We start from the raw sequence: 17,132 nt of genomic DNA on the forward strand, positions 1-17,132 counted from the left end.
TTTTTAATCTAATTACACATATTAGATAAATAGCAAAATTTAAAATAATATTCTAATTAAAAAGATACGAATAATTTTTGGATATAGGATTGGATCTTAAACGCATGTTGATAAAATTTTAATTAAATTATGTTATTTTATTTAGAGATAATTAATATTGTTTTAAAAAATTTGTAGGTCAAATACATATAAAATTATAAAAAATTAATCTTTACAAATAATATATAACACATCATTAATAACAACATCAATATTCACTATCTAAACAAGCAAACTAAAAATTATAAATTATTTAAAAAATATGCGAGTAAATGAGTATCCGATATTCGTATCCGATATTCGTATCCGAATTCAAAAATTATATCCGAGTATTCGAAACAGATAAAAAAAATTTTATCCGAATTCGATCAATCCAACCCGTTTTCACCCCTAGTATTGATAGAAAAATATACTTGTTTGCCGGCTTTAAATCTATAAAAGCATTTAAGAAGCAGCGCCGACTTCAAGGTATAGCACTCCGGCAATCAGTTAGAAAACAAAGCCGACTTTAGTTACTCCAAAGAACTACCTTTTGCAGTTTTGCTTCCCACCTCTTTCGGTGTTGTCTCCGTTTCTTTCGAGAGAGGGGGAGGGAAGGAAGAAAGGTCTAGGCAATGGCGGCTAACGCGGCGGCTGACGTGGAGGTGGTGGATTTCGAGCCAGACGAAGACGATCTTATGGACGAGGATGGCGGCGGCGAGGCGGTGGAGCCCTCCCCCGTGGTCCCCAAGATCCGTTCCACGATCACCGGTGGCGACCCCCCGGCCGCAGCTCTTAAGAAGACCAAGGGCCGTGGGTTCCGCGAGGAGGCCGCCGCCGCCGACCGCAACTCCCGCTTCGCGGCAAGAGATTTCGACTCCCTCGCCTCCGACGGCGGTCCTGGTCCACAGCGATGTGAGTAATCTTGCTGATCTTCCTACAATTCCTCATCCATTGTGTGCTTCTTTCTTTCTACGGTTTCCTGTTTTTTTTTTATGCTCTCAGCCAGCGCGGTTTGAAGTAGTATAATTAGGGTTTCAACTTACCCAGTACTAGTCACCACACTAGATGCAAAAAAGAGAGCTTTATCGAGGTTAGCTATGTTAAAAGATGCACCCCCTACATGGAAAATCTTGAGTTTGCTTAGAGCTTCTTTAATCTCAATCATATTTATGGACAAGTGCTTGAAAATTTAGTGCGCTGCTACTATGGATACAAAGTTCTAAAAGATTGTAGGCGGTAGACAGGCGGACAAGGAATCATGTAGCGCTTAAGTGCTAGGCTGGTGCCTGCCTAGGCACCCAAAATTCAAGAAGGTTAAAAAATAAACAAATAAAAGAAATAGTAGTTAGAGAACAAGTTAAAATTAGTACCTACAATCTATGACAGTATACTAATTCTTGTTAAGAACTGTAGTAAGTTATGAGAATCCACTAGTTTATCAACATGTACAATAATTCAGGTTTTTAAAGTTGATGTATATGCTAATATATGATAAGAGATACTAAGGCGATCAGCTAGGCAGGACATAAGCGGAGCTTAGTTATATTTTATCTGAAAAAGGACCCAATATGTTAAGGTGGAAGTATTTTAAAACAATATATGAATATATAAGAACGATATGAATAGTCTTTAAATCTATATATGCAAGGAGGAGGATAGGATGATTCATGACCCCCATGTACAAATGTAGTGTAGGATAATTCATGGCCTCTCTGTTACATCCCTTATCATTATGTATGTTGGACAAATATACTCCATCCTTGCTCAGTCACTGATGGTGTTACATCTAATAATTGGCAGCAACTTTGTTATTGACATGGACACCTTTGTAGATCAGATTTTAATTTGATTTATTGAGCATTGCTAGGAAAATGTTTGCTATAAAGCATGTATACTCTATCCTTCCCAGTTATATCTCTGAAATCGTGCTTTGCCAAGATGGCCTTTAAATCACTCCAGCTTAATTTATCGCACTTTTCCTATATTCTTTGGATGTTTATGGTTTTTCCATAGAAGTTTTTTTGTTGATTCCACTCATGCGCTTAAAGAACAGTCCTTTTATTTTGTGAATACTATTATGTTGCTTAATGATGTTGGCATGACAATTTCTTGTGTTGAGAATGTCAAAGATTTGAATCTTGTACAAACATTTCTGAATGTTAGTTGTTGAGATTTGCAACAATAAGTAATAATTCTATGATAAATGGAGAGACTGTAAGAAAAAGCATGCACAGCTTAGTTTCTCTACTTTGAGATTGCAGATACCACTATTCTTTTGGCAGTTCTACATTATGGTCCATTAGAATATTTTAATTGCTTTGTACAACAGGCTTGCATTCATTCTACACTCTGAGGTTGCATGTGTTCCTTTGTCCATTGAGCTGCAGAATGAAAATTTTGCTTGTTTCATTATCTGGTTAATTATGTTATTTTTTTTTATCTATTCCCTTCTTAATATATACAGCCATTGAGGGGTGGATAATACTCGTAACTGGAGTCCATGAGGAGGCGCAAGAAGATGATCTCCATAATGCTTTTCGTGAATTTGGTCAGGTCAAGAATTTGCATTTAAATCTGGATCGCCGAACTGGATTTGTCAAGGTATATATTGCTATCTCTGCCGTCAGAATGGTACTTAAATTGGCAATCGACAACATACCATGTAATATGGTTTAAACTTTGTGGGTATAAGCCTTTACATGTTTCTTTCTCCTCTGAATGCTTTTGGTGTAGTTATTTTAGGATGAACAATAGTTGGAATTATTTTCTTTATTGTACATCCTCGATCCGGAGGCTTTCACCTAGTGTGCTTAATGAAGCAAATAATATGTGAACCAGACCTGATAGCCTGATTATGTATCTAGTCCAATCATTAAGGTTACCAGAGAAGTTCCAACAAAAATTGGATCCTTGAATTATGCAAAGGTATTAGAGTGATATGGATGAAATTACCAGTGGACATCAGATCAGTATGCAGCAAATCAGAAAGGAGGTACAAGATGATGTTACCAATCATTAATTACCTAAATATGAGCCATAATGGATAAAAACTTATGCTTAAAATTGATTTGAATCATTCATCATTGCATTATTGGGTCTTCTCGGATAATGTGTTTTTAAACGTGATATTTCTTTCTGATTCTGATTTTGGTTTTTTTTTTTAATCTTCTGCTAGCGGTGTGGGATTCAATCTGTTCTCTTAAACTCAGTTATTATCTAGTTATTATAACATTTAGTTATTTTTTAAACTTATATTTCTGGTTTTTGCAACAATGCTTCACATTTTGGACTGCCATTTGGATACAATTTATCAGATTACATGGACTGCCATTTGGATCATGTATATAAATTTTGTTTAAATTATTTGACAATGGTTCACATTTTATTAAATCTCACATATTATTAGTCTTGCCATGAGTTTGCAAGTTACTAGTGAATGAGATTCTTGATTGTTGGGGCGATGTTTGTCCACAATTTCTGGTGGATGTTTAGTTACTGAGTTATTACATTTGTACTATAACAACAACAATTACAACATTAATAAGAATAAGATGCTGGTCCCAACTACAGCTTCTTGACTTCTCTCTTTGTTTTTATGGTTGACAGTGATTTATTACACTTGTAGTATAAACTAAAAACAAAAACAATGCAGAATAATTTGAGTACCACCATAGGAAGATATAACAGAGAGAATTAAGAAATGATGAGTTTGTTATACATAATCTATCTTTTCTAGTTTTCTTTTTCTGAGAATGTAGCCTGCCATCTTTTGATGAATGAAAAATGTGAAATTGAAAGAGCAATAGTCTTTATCACCATCTTTTAGATAGATTCAAAATCTAGCAGATTCTTTGTATATTTAGATTGAATGTATTTATGATAATTTGTTGCAACTGTAATGCTAAATGTTTTATTGGTCAGGGTTATGCTTTGATCGAATATGAGAGTTTTGAGGAAGCCCAAGCAGCAATAAAAACACTGAATGGAACTGAGCTTCTCACACAGATTATTTATGTTGATTGGGCATTTAGTAATGGTCCTTTCAAGCGTCGGAATGCAAGGAGAAGGTAGGTTTATATTTGCTCTTCATTAATTTCTATATTGTTATTCTTGTTTAATTTTCTGATTTTCACTGACTGATCTTTTTGAGGGCACTATAATTGTCAGAAGTTATCATCTGGCAATTGATATGTTTATCTCACTATATTAACTAATCTTAAGCATATTGGGGGCTTTTTCTTGAACAAGTGATTCATTGATGTTTCACTTTACCACTAACCCATCAGTTTGCATATGGTTTGAAGAAGTGGGAATTTTCATTTGACACCTTGCTTTGTTGATTTAGTTTGGTTTAAACCAACTGTAGAGGAAAATACTAAATATGTTGACATGTGTTAACATTGGGAAAAAAAGTCACATTATTCTCAGAATCTTGAATTTTTGTTGGCTGAATGGCTGCAGTATGTTGCTTGTGGACATTCTGAACATTAAGCTGTCCGAATAAGAATTCTCACTGTGGTTTGTTTATGCCAAGTGCCCTATATTTTAGGCAGTGATATGCCTGTCATGTTGCTTTCAAATATTAACTTGTGGATGAGCTATCAATTATCTAACACCATTGGCATAGTATTGTATGCTTAATGGTTCTGGCGCATCTCTTTTCTTCAGATCACCACGTGCTCATCGATCACGGAGCCCCCCAAGGAGGAGATACTAAGGTCTTTCTACCACCGTAGCAGAGGTAGCAACTGGGAGTTACTAGATGGGAGATTTAAAACCTGCTTTTTCGTTTGGTCAATTTGACATTTGATGCTAACTAAAGGATACTTGATTCGTATAACTTGATTCTAATGTCATTTTCATGATTGACTTTATTGTATCCTTTTTCCGATTCCTCGAGCATTGTTTGGTTTTGGAAAGCTACTTTCGTACTTGTTAAAATGGTGAAATGAACCAGCGAAATGGTGATATATCATTTGCTACTTGTTTGACAGACGTGAAAGTTATATACACTTTGTCTAAAATAAAAAATGTAGATATCATTGTTTTATTAATTACTTGGATGATGCGTTTACTATCTCTATTTAACTATATGTACTAGTGAGTGTGCTTTACAGCCTTTGGCCTCTCAAAGGTCGTGCGGAAAAGAATCAGATACTGTCATGGCACGTCTGATGTTGTTTGGTAGAGATGCTTCAAGGAAGAGAGACATCTTTGGATTGTGTCAAGTGGCAAAATTCTTTGTGGTCGAAATTATTGCCAAGCATTGGAGAGTTTCTTATGTTTGCATTATATATAATTACTACTGTCATGCTTTTCCATATCTACTAGATTGAACTCTTTCTTCTCAGCACAATCTTAGCTGGAACAAATCCATTCCCTTAATCAGAGGTTGCAAGCAAATCTTATCCCAGAGAAGAAGAAGCGACTAGAAGATTTACATGGATAACAGGTCTTGATTACATTGCAGCAGTGAAGGAAGATTATTCCTAGAAGATTACACCATAACTGACCTAAAAGAGACAAACATAAGCAAAGCAGCACTAGCACATCTCACAAGACACTCCTTTTATACAATGATGAGCAGTTACAAGTCCTGTGCTTCCCCCCATAAACCACCCTCTGCATAAGTTTGACCCAACAGCTACTCTGAAAAAGGATAAACTTCTCTTCTAGTGTGTTGCTGTGAGAACTGCAGATCCTTCCACCTTGAAAGTTAGGTTAAGAAACTTGGGTTAAGAGAGAATTATGGTCGAGTTTGCATAAACATGTAAATGACTCAAAAGTTTAGAAGCTTGGGCTTACTAGTATTTGCATGGATCATTTATTTACCTTGAAAGTGGCACCACATATCTCTTCTTCATTTGCTGGAATGGCAGTCACTTTGTGCTTAGGGTTCTCATAGCATTTCAAACCTCCTAGGGCATTGGAGTAGAAGCATCCTGTATTTCACCAATCAAACCACTAAATGAGTTAAGATTCTCTTTATTAATGGAGATTAGCATATGCTTGTTAAAAAGATATTCTAGCATGGATTGATTGGATTCCTATTCATCTCAGATATGACAAAGTTGATTCTGCAAAATTGATTCCTGTGATAAAAAAGTTAAGCTGATAATTTAATCCTACCTTGAGGAAATGGGGCTAGTGATTTGCCACAAGATCCTTTGAGCAAGTCTAAGTTATCGCAAAAGGCGACGCATCCATCGGCAGTGATTCCCCAGTACAGAGGCACCTTCCCATCTGGATCCTGTTACATCAAACCAATATTCCAAGCATAATTAGACTTATTAGTTACAAATGTTTGCATGATTCCTAAATGCTATACAGATGAAGTTATTGACTCACAGATGCAACAAGCAGTGAGGAAGTAGACTTGTCAAAGAGCACAAATGCATAGCTGCCACTGAGGTGAGTAAGCATGAAGCTGGGAGGATATGGTGCTCTATCTCTCAGTGCCTTATAAGCCTCAATCACCAGTGTCACCTCATTGGCACTCTTGGACAGCCCATACTGCTGCCTTAAGCTCCCCAAATTATCAAGAACTCCCTCAAAGAGGCAAAATATCTCATCCTTTGCTGCAAAGGACCTGCACAAATTGGCCACTATAATTATTGAACAAAGCCATCACAGCTGAACTTAGTGTTATATAATCAATTGACCTAAAAACTTAAGCTATTAGTTAACGGATCATCAATCTATATCATACATTTAACACGCCCTCTCATAACAGCCATGACCTAAATAATCAGTTCACCTAAAACCTTAAACTATTATGTAAGGTGATGGTGCACTATCTAACTTTGGAACACTGCCCAACTATTGGATATTGTACTACCCAACTATGAGAGCCATTATATTTCCTACCTAACCTTGAACATGCACTTGGCCCCATTCTTTGCAGGTGAGGTGAGGACCATGCATATATTGATGGAGGACTCAGAAAAACTTTTGCAAAAGAGAAGAAGAAGAAGAAGTTAACACCAAGATGCTCTCCTAGGCAAAATGAGCATCAAATAATAGTAATCATTTACTTTGGTGCTGTTCAGTACTTGCATGTAATGTTATAACTGCAACCATAAAAGAGAGCATATAGACCTTAAGAGGGGGGTTAAAAAAAACATTGAAAATCTAAGACTATGCCATATCTAGAGCATAGATATTTTTCTTTTCTACATCTGACACAAGATTGGAAGTTGGATTCTGTCACTCACTGTATGTATGGGCCCAACTCCTCTTAAGGATCCAACATCATTTTGCTCCCAGTACTATTGAGCTAAAGATTATAATATTCTAGATTCCTCAGAGGTGTATGTGCTACTAAATCAATCTAATAGTCATTCATATATGTTGTATATACAATAATTATACAGCTAAACATAAAATTTTAAAAGATAGTATTACTTTTATTAGGTTTTAGACCTTAGATGCGAAGGGTAAAAAGGACTTTTTACATGGGTAAAATCGAGGTTTTTTTTTTACCGTACTTTTTACGAATCTAGGTGAATTTTATATGAAAATTTACTGAAGGATGAGTCGTTGTATATAAGTTGCAGAACCGAGGAAAGTCAGTTTTTGATTCAGCAGTTTTGGGGAGTTGGATCCAAGATAGTAAAACTCATAATAGGTTGTGGCCACGTGTCCCAGATCTTAGAAGGATTTCATGCCGGATAAGATCGACATGGTTGTCTTGGCTTCTTTTACCGGAATAATTAACGGGCCCCACGTGAATAATGGAAGTCAGTTCCGTAGTGTTCACTCTCTACCATTGCCCAAAACCATGGGCTCTGGATAGCACCACTCTCACCATCTTTTTACTCAATTTTAATTCTAAATATTATTCGAGTTAATATATAGTAAATAATTTTGCGGAATTTAAATTTTACACGTATATTTACTGAACTTTTTTTTAAACTAAAAAATATATTAATATACACCTAATTAAATTAAAAAAAAAGTAATTCTATTCAACTCTAAAATAAACAAAATTTTAAGTCAGAAAATGTATCGTTGTAACAAAAAAAAAGGTGATAATTTAGGGGTCTAAATAGAAATTTTTTTTATATTTAATCTACGGATCAGGAAAATTGAAGGATAAAACTAAAAATAATCAGCAGCTCAATTATTAGATACCTTTTTTTTTTAAATTCTTTCGGTTTAAGATATGTAGTAACTAGTACGTACGTAGATAAAAAAAGAGAGGAGGAGTTAGAATAAATATTGAGAAAAGATGGGGGTGTTTTATGTGAAAAAGAAATAAAAATAGTAACCTGGGCCGGAGGAGGGCTTGGTTGGTGTGGGAGTAGGCGAGGTGGCCGAGGGAGCCGAGCTGCACCGAGACCGCCGGTGCAGCGCTGGCAAGGAACCGGTTAACCAGCTCCGACGCACGTGTCTTCGGCGAAGGAGTCCGGCTACCGGCGGCCACCAGCTCCGCCGGAACTTCTACCACCTCACCACTAAATACACCCAACATTTCTTCAAAAAGTTCACAACCTAAAGAAAAAGAAAAATTAAAAAAAAAACTTTCTCCTCTCTCTCTCTCTCTCTCGATCGAGTTTGTGGGATTAACGGGAGGAAACCAAAGAGGTTGGAGGATGGAATGGAGGGTGATCGGCTACTGCTTATATAGCAGGGCCGGCTTTCCCATGGATGGGTGCTGTCCATTACTGGGGCCCACTTTGCTTGGAAAAAAGGAGGAAGGGTGATTAGGTTTTCTTGCAAATTACTACCTGAGTTATTAGTTTATTACGGATTACTACTTCCATGTAACATTATTGCCCTCTCTCCATTTCTTCTAGCAGCCGTTGATATTTGATGGTTTCCTATATTAAAAGAAATTTAAAAAAAAAATAACCTGTTTCTTTTACAACAAGAATATTACCATAATATATATATATATATTATATAACCTAACTAAAATTAAGCTGGTGATTGGAAAAAAAAGAAAAGAAAAAAACTCGGTGACATATATATAACGTGATCTACTACGTCCTTTCGTGTTCTAGTACGTAAGTATGTGCAATTTTCTCGAGTGATTCCATCGCATTCCGGTCCAAAAACACAGTCATCGACATGGGAGCTGTGGGCCTACGTGTCGATAATTTTATTTTATTTTATCTTTTTTAACTTGTCGTAAAATTTTAATTTACCATTTTATTATTTATTTATTTATTTTAATGCATTCTTTAATTAATCACCCACTTGGGAGGGGGGGGGGGGTAGCTTGTGATCTCCGTCATCTGTGACACCTCCCTCGCTAAACTTCAATTAGAGAGTAAAGATAATTACCATTTAGAAGATGTAAAGTACCGCAATTACCTCTTTAATACGTACAGTAGATAATAAATAATAAGATGTATTAACTTTAAAAACCCACGACTGAAATAAAATAAATTAAGCTTATATATACATATATATATATATATATGTAGTGTTACTATAGCAAGCCTCCTAGAAAATGGTTGTTGAAAATAACAAATTAAAATTCCTTTATTTTCTCAAAGAAAAAAGATTATTTTCGCATACAATATTTCACTGTGTACCATAATTTTCCCAGCAGTCTCTATTTACTATTAAATGTCCTCTATTAAATCTCTTGCAACAATACTTTTAATTTTCGATTTAAGAAATTTCTACAGTTTGATTCTTCATTAAGGAGTCCAATTATAAGGCCTTGTTTGGTTTGAGGCTAAGCCTCAAACTCGATTATTTAGTCTTATTTCTTAGTCTTGATGTTTGAAAAGTAAACTTAATTAGATAAAAAATATATTTAGTTACTGAATTAGTTTAGGAGTCCCTAAACCAATTTATGCGAAGTCTCTGAGCCAGTTTAGGAGGAGTCCCTAAACTCAAAGCAAACAAGGCTTAATTTATCTGGAACACCATAAATTTCTAGTATCTCTCTCAAAAAATAAAAATAAATAAAACAAAATAAAACCTACAATTGGGACCTGCTCTTATGTAGTCATATAAAAAGTTAAGGATAAAATTTGGCCAACTAAAAAAATATCCATGTTCTTGCTCCCCATCTCTGTCTGTCTCCATGTCCATTCTCCATTATCGCTATCTCTGTCTATCTCCATCTCTCTAATATATATATATATATATATAGATAGATGCGGTGTTTGCTATATATGTTCATATGCTCACTTGTATGTAACCTTTGACCTTGTCATTCCCTTCCACTTTCTCTCTTATCAAGCACAATCTCTTTTTGTAGTTCCAAAATTTTTAGCTAGGAGAGAAGATATGGTAAGCTTCTTGAAGTATCCCATAGAGGTAGCAGCACTATGATAAGCTTGGATTTATTTCAATCGAGTAATTATCTTGTTATTTACCATAATATTTATATGCCAATGGTGTTAAAATAATTATTGGGTAGTAGTCTATTCAAGTAGCCAAAGGATTTATTACATTATTGACTCGACTAGGGCCTTCTTAATGATGGTCATTACTTAGTGCCATCAAATTCTCTATTTCAAAAATCATAAGGTCAAAGATTTATTTCCCACTAAATACTAGTCGAAGACTACTTTTAAGGTTACTCCTCTTACATTATAATCTGATATCATATCGCACTTCAAAGAATAAAATTATATATTACCTCATATGCTATTTAATATGTAACACTCCTCATCGTTACCTTTTAGGGTTATCTCTTATACTACTTAATAAATAATGTAGTACTCTATGTCCTTTTATAAGTCGGGCTATAATATTTTCTGTAGTCCCGAGAGTAGATTATACGTATTTATTTTTATACTAGATGCACATTTTTTTTGAAGCTTATTTTTATTTATTATGAAACCTAAAAAATAATTGGTCATAATAATGAAGTGAAATTGTAAAAAAAAAACAATCTAACTTTTTAAAAGAAAATAAATTCTAGTTGTGAAAAAAAAATGTGGGATTTTCACATACTAATACACTCTTTTTCTTATTTTTGCAATATATATATAACAATTAAAATAATAAAAATGTAGGAAATGGGTGATCTTTTTTACTGCAAAATTTCCTCAGAGAGGTTGAGAAATAAGAATTCAACTTCATAAATTAAGTAGGGCCCTGCAATATTTGGCACTCTCCTAGCTAGCTAGATTGGAAAATAAAATAAAATAAAATAAAAATCTTCCCAAATTCCATCTAGATTCTTGCAACAGCTCATGAAGATATTTATGATGATCTTTGATTCTGGAGAGGCATCTTCATTAATTTATTCCCAAAGAATAGTTTAGGAATATCTATCTTCATAAGCCACCAAACCATTCATTTATTTGTCCCTTTGGAGATGTATTAGTCTATAATTATTAAAAGATTTTAAGGGTGTTTCCTGCAAAGTTTGCAAAACCACTGCATACTTGAGCCTAATGCAACTTGTAATTTTTTTTTTTCCTCTTCACATCCTTTTCACTCATTTGAAATGAATCCAATAATGGAATCTAACATTTAAAACTCTAAAGCAGGTCATAATTTTTTTTTTTGGATAGGTTATAAGCCCTGGTTTAATTATAAATTGAACAATCGGATTAATGCTCCCTAAAAAAAGATTTCAGTGAAAAGTTTATCAACCATTGTTAGCCCTAATTTTTACGGAAGAAATTAAACAGACGACATCTATTCCGGAGTTGGTAGAATCCGATTACTATGCTACCAACCCTAATTTTTACAAAGGAATTCAAATCCGACTACTAGGCTATCAATACTGATTTTTAGGAAGGAAATTGAAAAAAAAAATAAACATCTATCCCGAGCTAGTAAAACATAACCACTGTGCTATAGTAGCCTACCGCGTGGGTAATTGAGTTGTTCACTAAAATAGATATAATTTTTAATTTATTTATCAAAATAGATTATCTCAAAATTTAAATACCAAAATGAGTCTATTTTACTGTAGCTCTAAGTAAAATGCTTAACTGTTAAGTATTTCACTTAAAATATTTAATTATTAAATATTTTACTTAAATAAAATCAATTTTTTTAAAAAGTAAAACGTTAACCTTATCAGCTTACCAGCGTTTTTATTAAATCTTTTTGGATAATGCTCCGTATCCTAGGAGTAGAGAAAAATGCTTAATAATTAAGCGTTTTAAGTTAGACTATAGTAAAATAGGTGTTAACTATTTTAGTAAATAAATTAAAAAATAAAGCTATTTTCGTCAACAACTCCTAGTTAATTGATAACATGATGTCTCTTTTGCAAAAGAGTACCCCCCTCATGGTACAAAATAGTTGCACCTCGTTTAATTAATTCTAAATTATTTTTAAGATGATTTAAACTTATCCAACACGCAAAACAATGGATGGATGGAACCTAGTTTTCTAAGAGACCGACCCTCGACCAAAGCACTCATGATAGCAATTTATACTTTCTCTCTTAAAAATTCTAGGGCAAATCATATTTTATTCGTATGATTTGGCTCGATTTAAATTATATGTTTATATTTTAAATTTTAAAGACTTAATCCCACCAAATTGTAAATGTTAAATTTCTTTATCTAAATTAATAGTACAAAATAACCTATTTAAATTAAATCTATTTCTTAAGCCCATTAAAATATCTTAGCTCAGAAGTTTAAAAAAAAAAAGTGTTAGAATATATTAATTGGTAAATTAAATGATTATATCTTGGTGTCTAAGTTGAAAATAAGTGAAATTAAAATCGAATCAAATTTAATTTGAATGAGTCCTTGTCACAAGAGTTCAAAATAATCCATTTATTTGAACTAAACTCCACTTTCCTTTTCATCCCACCGAATCAACGTTATTTTCATAAGTAAACCTAGAATAAAGAACTCAGTCCATTCGTTAAACAAAGAGGATTTTGCATATCACTACCTACCTTTTACGTTTATTACTAAAGACCTTCTTCCTCGGAAAAGTAATTGCAACTGCTAATTATTGCCGTGAAGAAAAAGGGGAAACTTATATTCCTTCCACACCCTGTACTTTTAATATTCATATTTTCCCTCTCAGAAAAAGCTCCAAAAATACATTTTTCTTATTTTTCTAAACTCCTCTTAGGAAATACGAGATGGCATTTTCGTAAAATACTATATATTTTCATAATCGTTCCACTTTTGCAAGAAAACCCATCTAAGAAGCATCTCTAATAGAAAAAAAAGAAGGAGAGAATATACTGAAGCAAAGGAACATAAATAAGGAGATTTATATAATAAGACTAAAATGTTGGTGATAATACGCAGAAACTAAAACCCTCAATTAATTACTAACAACAAACCAACCACTATTTTTCTTTTTTAATATTCCATAAAATTGACTTGTTACTTAGAGCAATTGCAATAACATTATATACCTGAGACAATGACTCAAATAATATATATATATATATTTAATAAAAAAATAAATAAATATAAGTGGAGGACTATTTTACTATGAAACAATTGTATATAATACCCAAAATTGATTGATATTTCCAATGGACGACTATAGCTACTAAACTTTGATAAAAGTGAGAATATTCTGGATGGAGCTGACGTGGACTTAAAGTGTGGGCGTGGAATCCGAGACAAGTGGTGAATAGTGATGTAAGGAGGACGGATAAAACCATGGACTCCAGCTTGGATATCTGCCTCTTATTATTATAAAGGTAAATTACACTTTACTCCCCCTCCCCCTTTTGACCTACTCTAGTTATATATATGATGAAACTCATATATTTTTAATCTAAGCACTTTAATCCCTTTTGGTTTAAATCAATATATTTTTTAATCTATTGACCAATCTAGGCATAAAGTGCAATTTTCCCTTATTATTATTTAGCTCATTTATACATAGACTCCTAAACTATATAATATATTTTCAAGCAGTTTTACAACAAATCTAAAAATATCGTAACGATCATTTTATCTTTATTTTTCTAAGAGAATCTAAAATTATCGACGACCGACGATGGTGAGTATTTCAAAGGTTTTACATTAAAAAAAAAAGGCAAAATAATTCAGGGGTATAAGTGTCATTTAATTTTGCCTCCTTGGATGTATGATGATTTGAGTAAGACCCATCATCTCCTTGTGGCCGCCCATGGTATTAGATAAGATTAATGGCCCATTGGTTTGCCAAATTGTGGAAGTGAGAGAGAATCTAGACATGTGTGTGTGAGAGAGATGGAAAGTATGAGAGGTTGTAGGATTATTTTTTTATTTTTATTTATAAGTTTTAATGGTATATTATATGGGGATATTAATTTGGGTCAGTGTGGTAGGCCATAGATTTGTCACTGATGTGTTAGCTTCCTCCTTCCAGAATGTGACATCCACCATTATTTTCTTGATAGATAATTGCATCTAGCTAGGAAGAAGCCACCAACTAAGATTTATCCCAAGAGGGGTGTCTCTAAGTTATTAAGTAAAGATAAAATGAGATATTCTACGTTACGTGTTTATTGATATTTACAGTCTTAATATAGTTTATTGTGGTTAATATTTCTCATCTAAGAAAAATTTAAGTTATTAGAGAACGATAATTTTTATTTTTTTGCCGAGATATTTTGATAGACAAAAGATAAACACAACACCACGACAGAATTTGAATTCAAAACCTCAGGCTCTCAAACCGTGTTAATGCATTAACTAGTCTAAAATTTTTAATTTTTAGGATAATATTTTTTATATTTTATATTTAAACAAACTCAAATCTTTTCAAATTTTTGTTATCAGTTTGTGTAGCAAATAAATCCTTAAGTTTGAAATACATGGGTGAAGTTAAAGTAATATATACACAATATATCCTTTATTAAAAAAACAAATGCAGTGATTGAATTAAAAGTAGTTAAATATAGTGTGTAAATTATAATAAAAGGATAATACAGGGTATGAAGTGAAAAAGAAAAAGAAAAAGACTCCCATGGATAAATAGTTAAATAGTGCAATAATTCTTTACGTGTCTCGCTTTGCCACCTCTGATTAATTACAGCTTAAAACCCCCCGGATTGTACGTAATTGAAGGTGGATATATATTCCATTTAGACTGCGATGCACCTGACTGACTATGTTAGTGATTGGTCTTCTTCTCGGCTTTTAATTTCGTTGCAATCTGGAGGTCTATCTCTCTCTCTTAGATTGGCATCATGCATGCCAAATATATTCAAACCTTTTGGAATCGTGAGTTTAATTCTGTGGGCTTCAAAGGGAAGTTTGTTCTGGGTGGTGGTGGTCATTATCTCGTCTGGTTTAATTCCATGTCACTATTTTCCTATTAAGAAATCTAGGGCATGGATAGGTTTGGCGATGGTCTCCATCATTTGATAGATGATGGTGTGGAAGGATAAATTCACCAAGGGGGAGCTTTGTAGAGAGGCTGGAGATTATTGCTACGTAGACATGAATCCATCACTTTGATACTAAGTCTAAATTTTATAACCTCCAGTGTTTCATAGTTCGATGCGATGGATTCGTTGTTGTTTTTTTTAATCGTACTTCTATTCAACAAAAAAAAAATTTGGTTGAGAAAATAGAGAATATATTGAACATGTGAGGAGGAAAAGAACCTCCTCCATTGCCTCCAGATCTCCAAGGGGAAAAAAAGAAAGAAAAGTGGAGGCTCATCATGATCCGAGCCTTCTTCCTAAAGACTCAATGATTCTTCTTATTTCATAGCAACTATTAGGCCTGTAAGAGGATCAATAAGGAAGAACAATGGAGGATAAGGTAACCCCGTCCACGGGAGGAAAGAATCCTGAAAGAAGTCGCTATTCAGCAGGAGGCTTCGGCACCGATATAATCTCATTCTAAAATATAAATATTATTCATCAAAATTACACATCGACCGATTCTATATCAAACCAAAAAATATTTATAGTAATTTCATAAAAAATAAAACATTTTTTCTCATCTTTTTTTTTTTACTTTATATCACAACAAAAAAAATTACTACACTTTTATTCTAGAATATTAGTAAACCTAAGAATAGTTATTTCCAGAATAAAGACATTATTTTAAAAATCACAAAAAAAAGTATCTATTCTAAAATTAACTTTATTTCTAAAGTTAAGGAGGCAAAATGACTTTTTCAACTTGGAAGGCAAAGAGGTCTTCCATAGGTTGGCAGACCAGTTAGGGCAAGAGGAACATTAGAAGGTGAGAATCTAAAAAGATATCATGGATATTTTTTGGATTGCAGTGAGAATTTAATGGCGTGCTCTCGTTTATAGTTTATTTTTCTATTTGTTAGATAACTTAAAAACTTAAATTGTTGAGTAATATACGTATCATGTATTTACTGGCCCTATCAGAGTATGAAGGTTAAAACTCAGCCTCTTCCCATTTTCCAGACTCAATCTTTACATTTTTTTTATTAGATCACCAAAAAAAAAAGAAAAAAGAAAGAAAGAACAAAAATTTCAATCAAACAAACAAACATTAGATGACGGAAGAAAAATGCAACTGTCGAATTAAAATCAGAGAAAAAAAAAAGTTGAGGTGCAAAATGAAAATAAAAAATCTTTATTTCAAAATAGATAATCAACGCATGGAGGACAATATGAACCTCGAAGCGAGCAATCTTGATGCAGAACTAAATCTTATCTTGGACCACCAAAACTTTTAACATTGCCGAACATGTTTTCATCCAAAAAGAAAAAAATATATCATCGCGGAAAGCCACTTTCATTTCTGCAAGAAGTTGGGACTCTAAAATGGCCAATCCTCTACGATATATTGGTTAGATAACTAAATCAACTCTCCCAAAATTCGTGCCAAAACTGAGGTTGATAAGACTCAATCGCTATGACTACAATTATGACCAAATTTAACTTTTAATACCAGGGCTTGGTGCATCTTCCAACAAACTACACAAAGCTGAGGTAAAGAACAGGGCTTTTGTAGATATAGCTTCACAACCACCCTAACTTTTCTCAGGAAAAAACTGCAAAATGAGAACCGTGTTAGCACAATATGCCTCGATTCCAAATAAAATATAAAGTTACGACTAGCACTCCTGTTTGCATATTGCTGAATTGTTGACCTGAGCAAAGATATCACCAAGCCAAGCTCACCAGTTCAAAGAAAGCTAGGTTCAGCTCCAACTCTCTTCAGAGAATTAACTTTTGTTCTATGTTGGATTTCTTTATATCCAACATTATGAATGTGGAATAT

At 33.6% G+C, this 17,132-nt stretch overlaps 2 protein-coding genes across 3 annotated transcripts; one reads left to right on the forward strand and one right to left on the reverse strand.

The window, feature by feature from the left end:
• The first annotated feature begins 565 nt into the window (after positions 1–565).
• On the forward strand, positions 566–5,075 carry LOC140790142 (RNA-binding protein Y14A-like). The gene is made up of 4 exons (XM_073140080.1): positions 566–933; positions 2,486–2,622; positions 3,943–4,088; positions 4,690–5,075. Exons 1-4 carry the CDS (start codon positions 654–656, stop codon positions 4,736–4,738), a joined length of 612 nt encoding a protein of 203 aa, XP_072996181.1. The 5' UTR covers positions 566–653; the 3' UTR covers positions 4,739–5,075.
• A 382-nt stretch (positions 5,076–5,457) lies between these two features.
• On the reverse strand, positions 5,458–8,668 carry LOC140790141 (stem-specific protein TSJT1). Of its 2 annotated transcripts, none has more exons than XM_073140078.1 (5): positions 8,292–8,668; positions 6,370–6,610; positions 6,151–6,271; positions 5,854–5,963; positions 5,458–5,729 (listed from the first exon to the last, which is right to left on the reverse strand). In XM_073140078.1, the coding sequence occupies exons 1-5, from the start codon at positions 8,492–8,494 to the stop codon at positions 5,694–5,696; spliced, it is 711 nt and encodes a 236-aa protein (XP_072996179.1). In that variant the 5' UTR covers positions 8,495–8,668; the 3' UTR covers positions 5,458–5,693. The 2 variants fall into 2 exon arrangements, with proteins under 2 accessions (XP_072996179.1, XP_072996180.1); XM_073140079.1 differs by having other exon boundaries at positions 5,458–5,750; positions 5,827–5,963; positions 8,292–8,620.
• Between the last annotated feature and the right edge of the window lie 8,464 nt (positions 8,669–17,132).

Source organism: Typha latifolia, chromosome 6 (assembly GCF_019914945.1).
Source record: "Typha latifolia isolate L0001 chromosome 6, TyphaL0001v2, whole genome shotgun sequence".
NCBI classification, from domain to species: domain Eukaryota; kingdom Viridiplantae; phylum Streptophyta; class Magnoliopsida; order Poales; family Typhaceae; genus Typha; species Typha latifolia.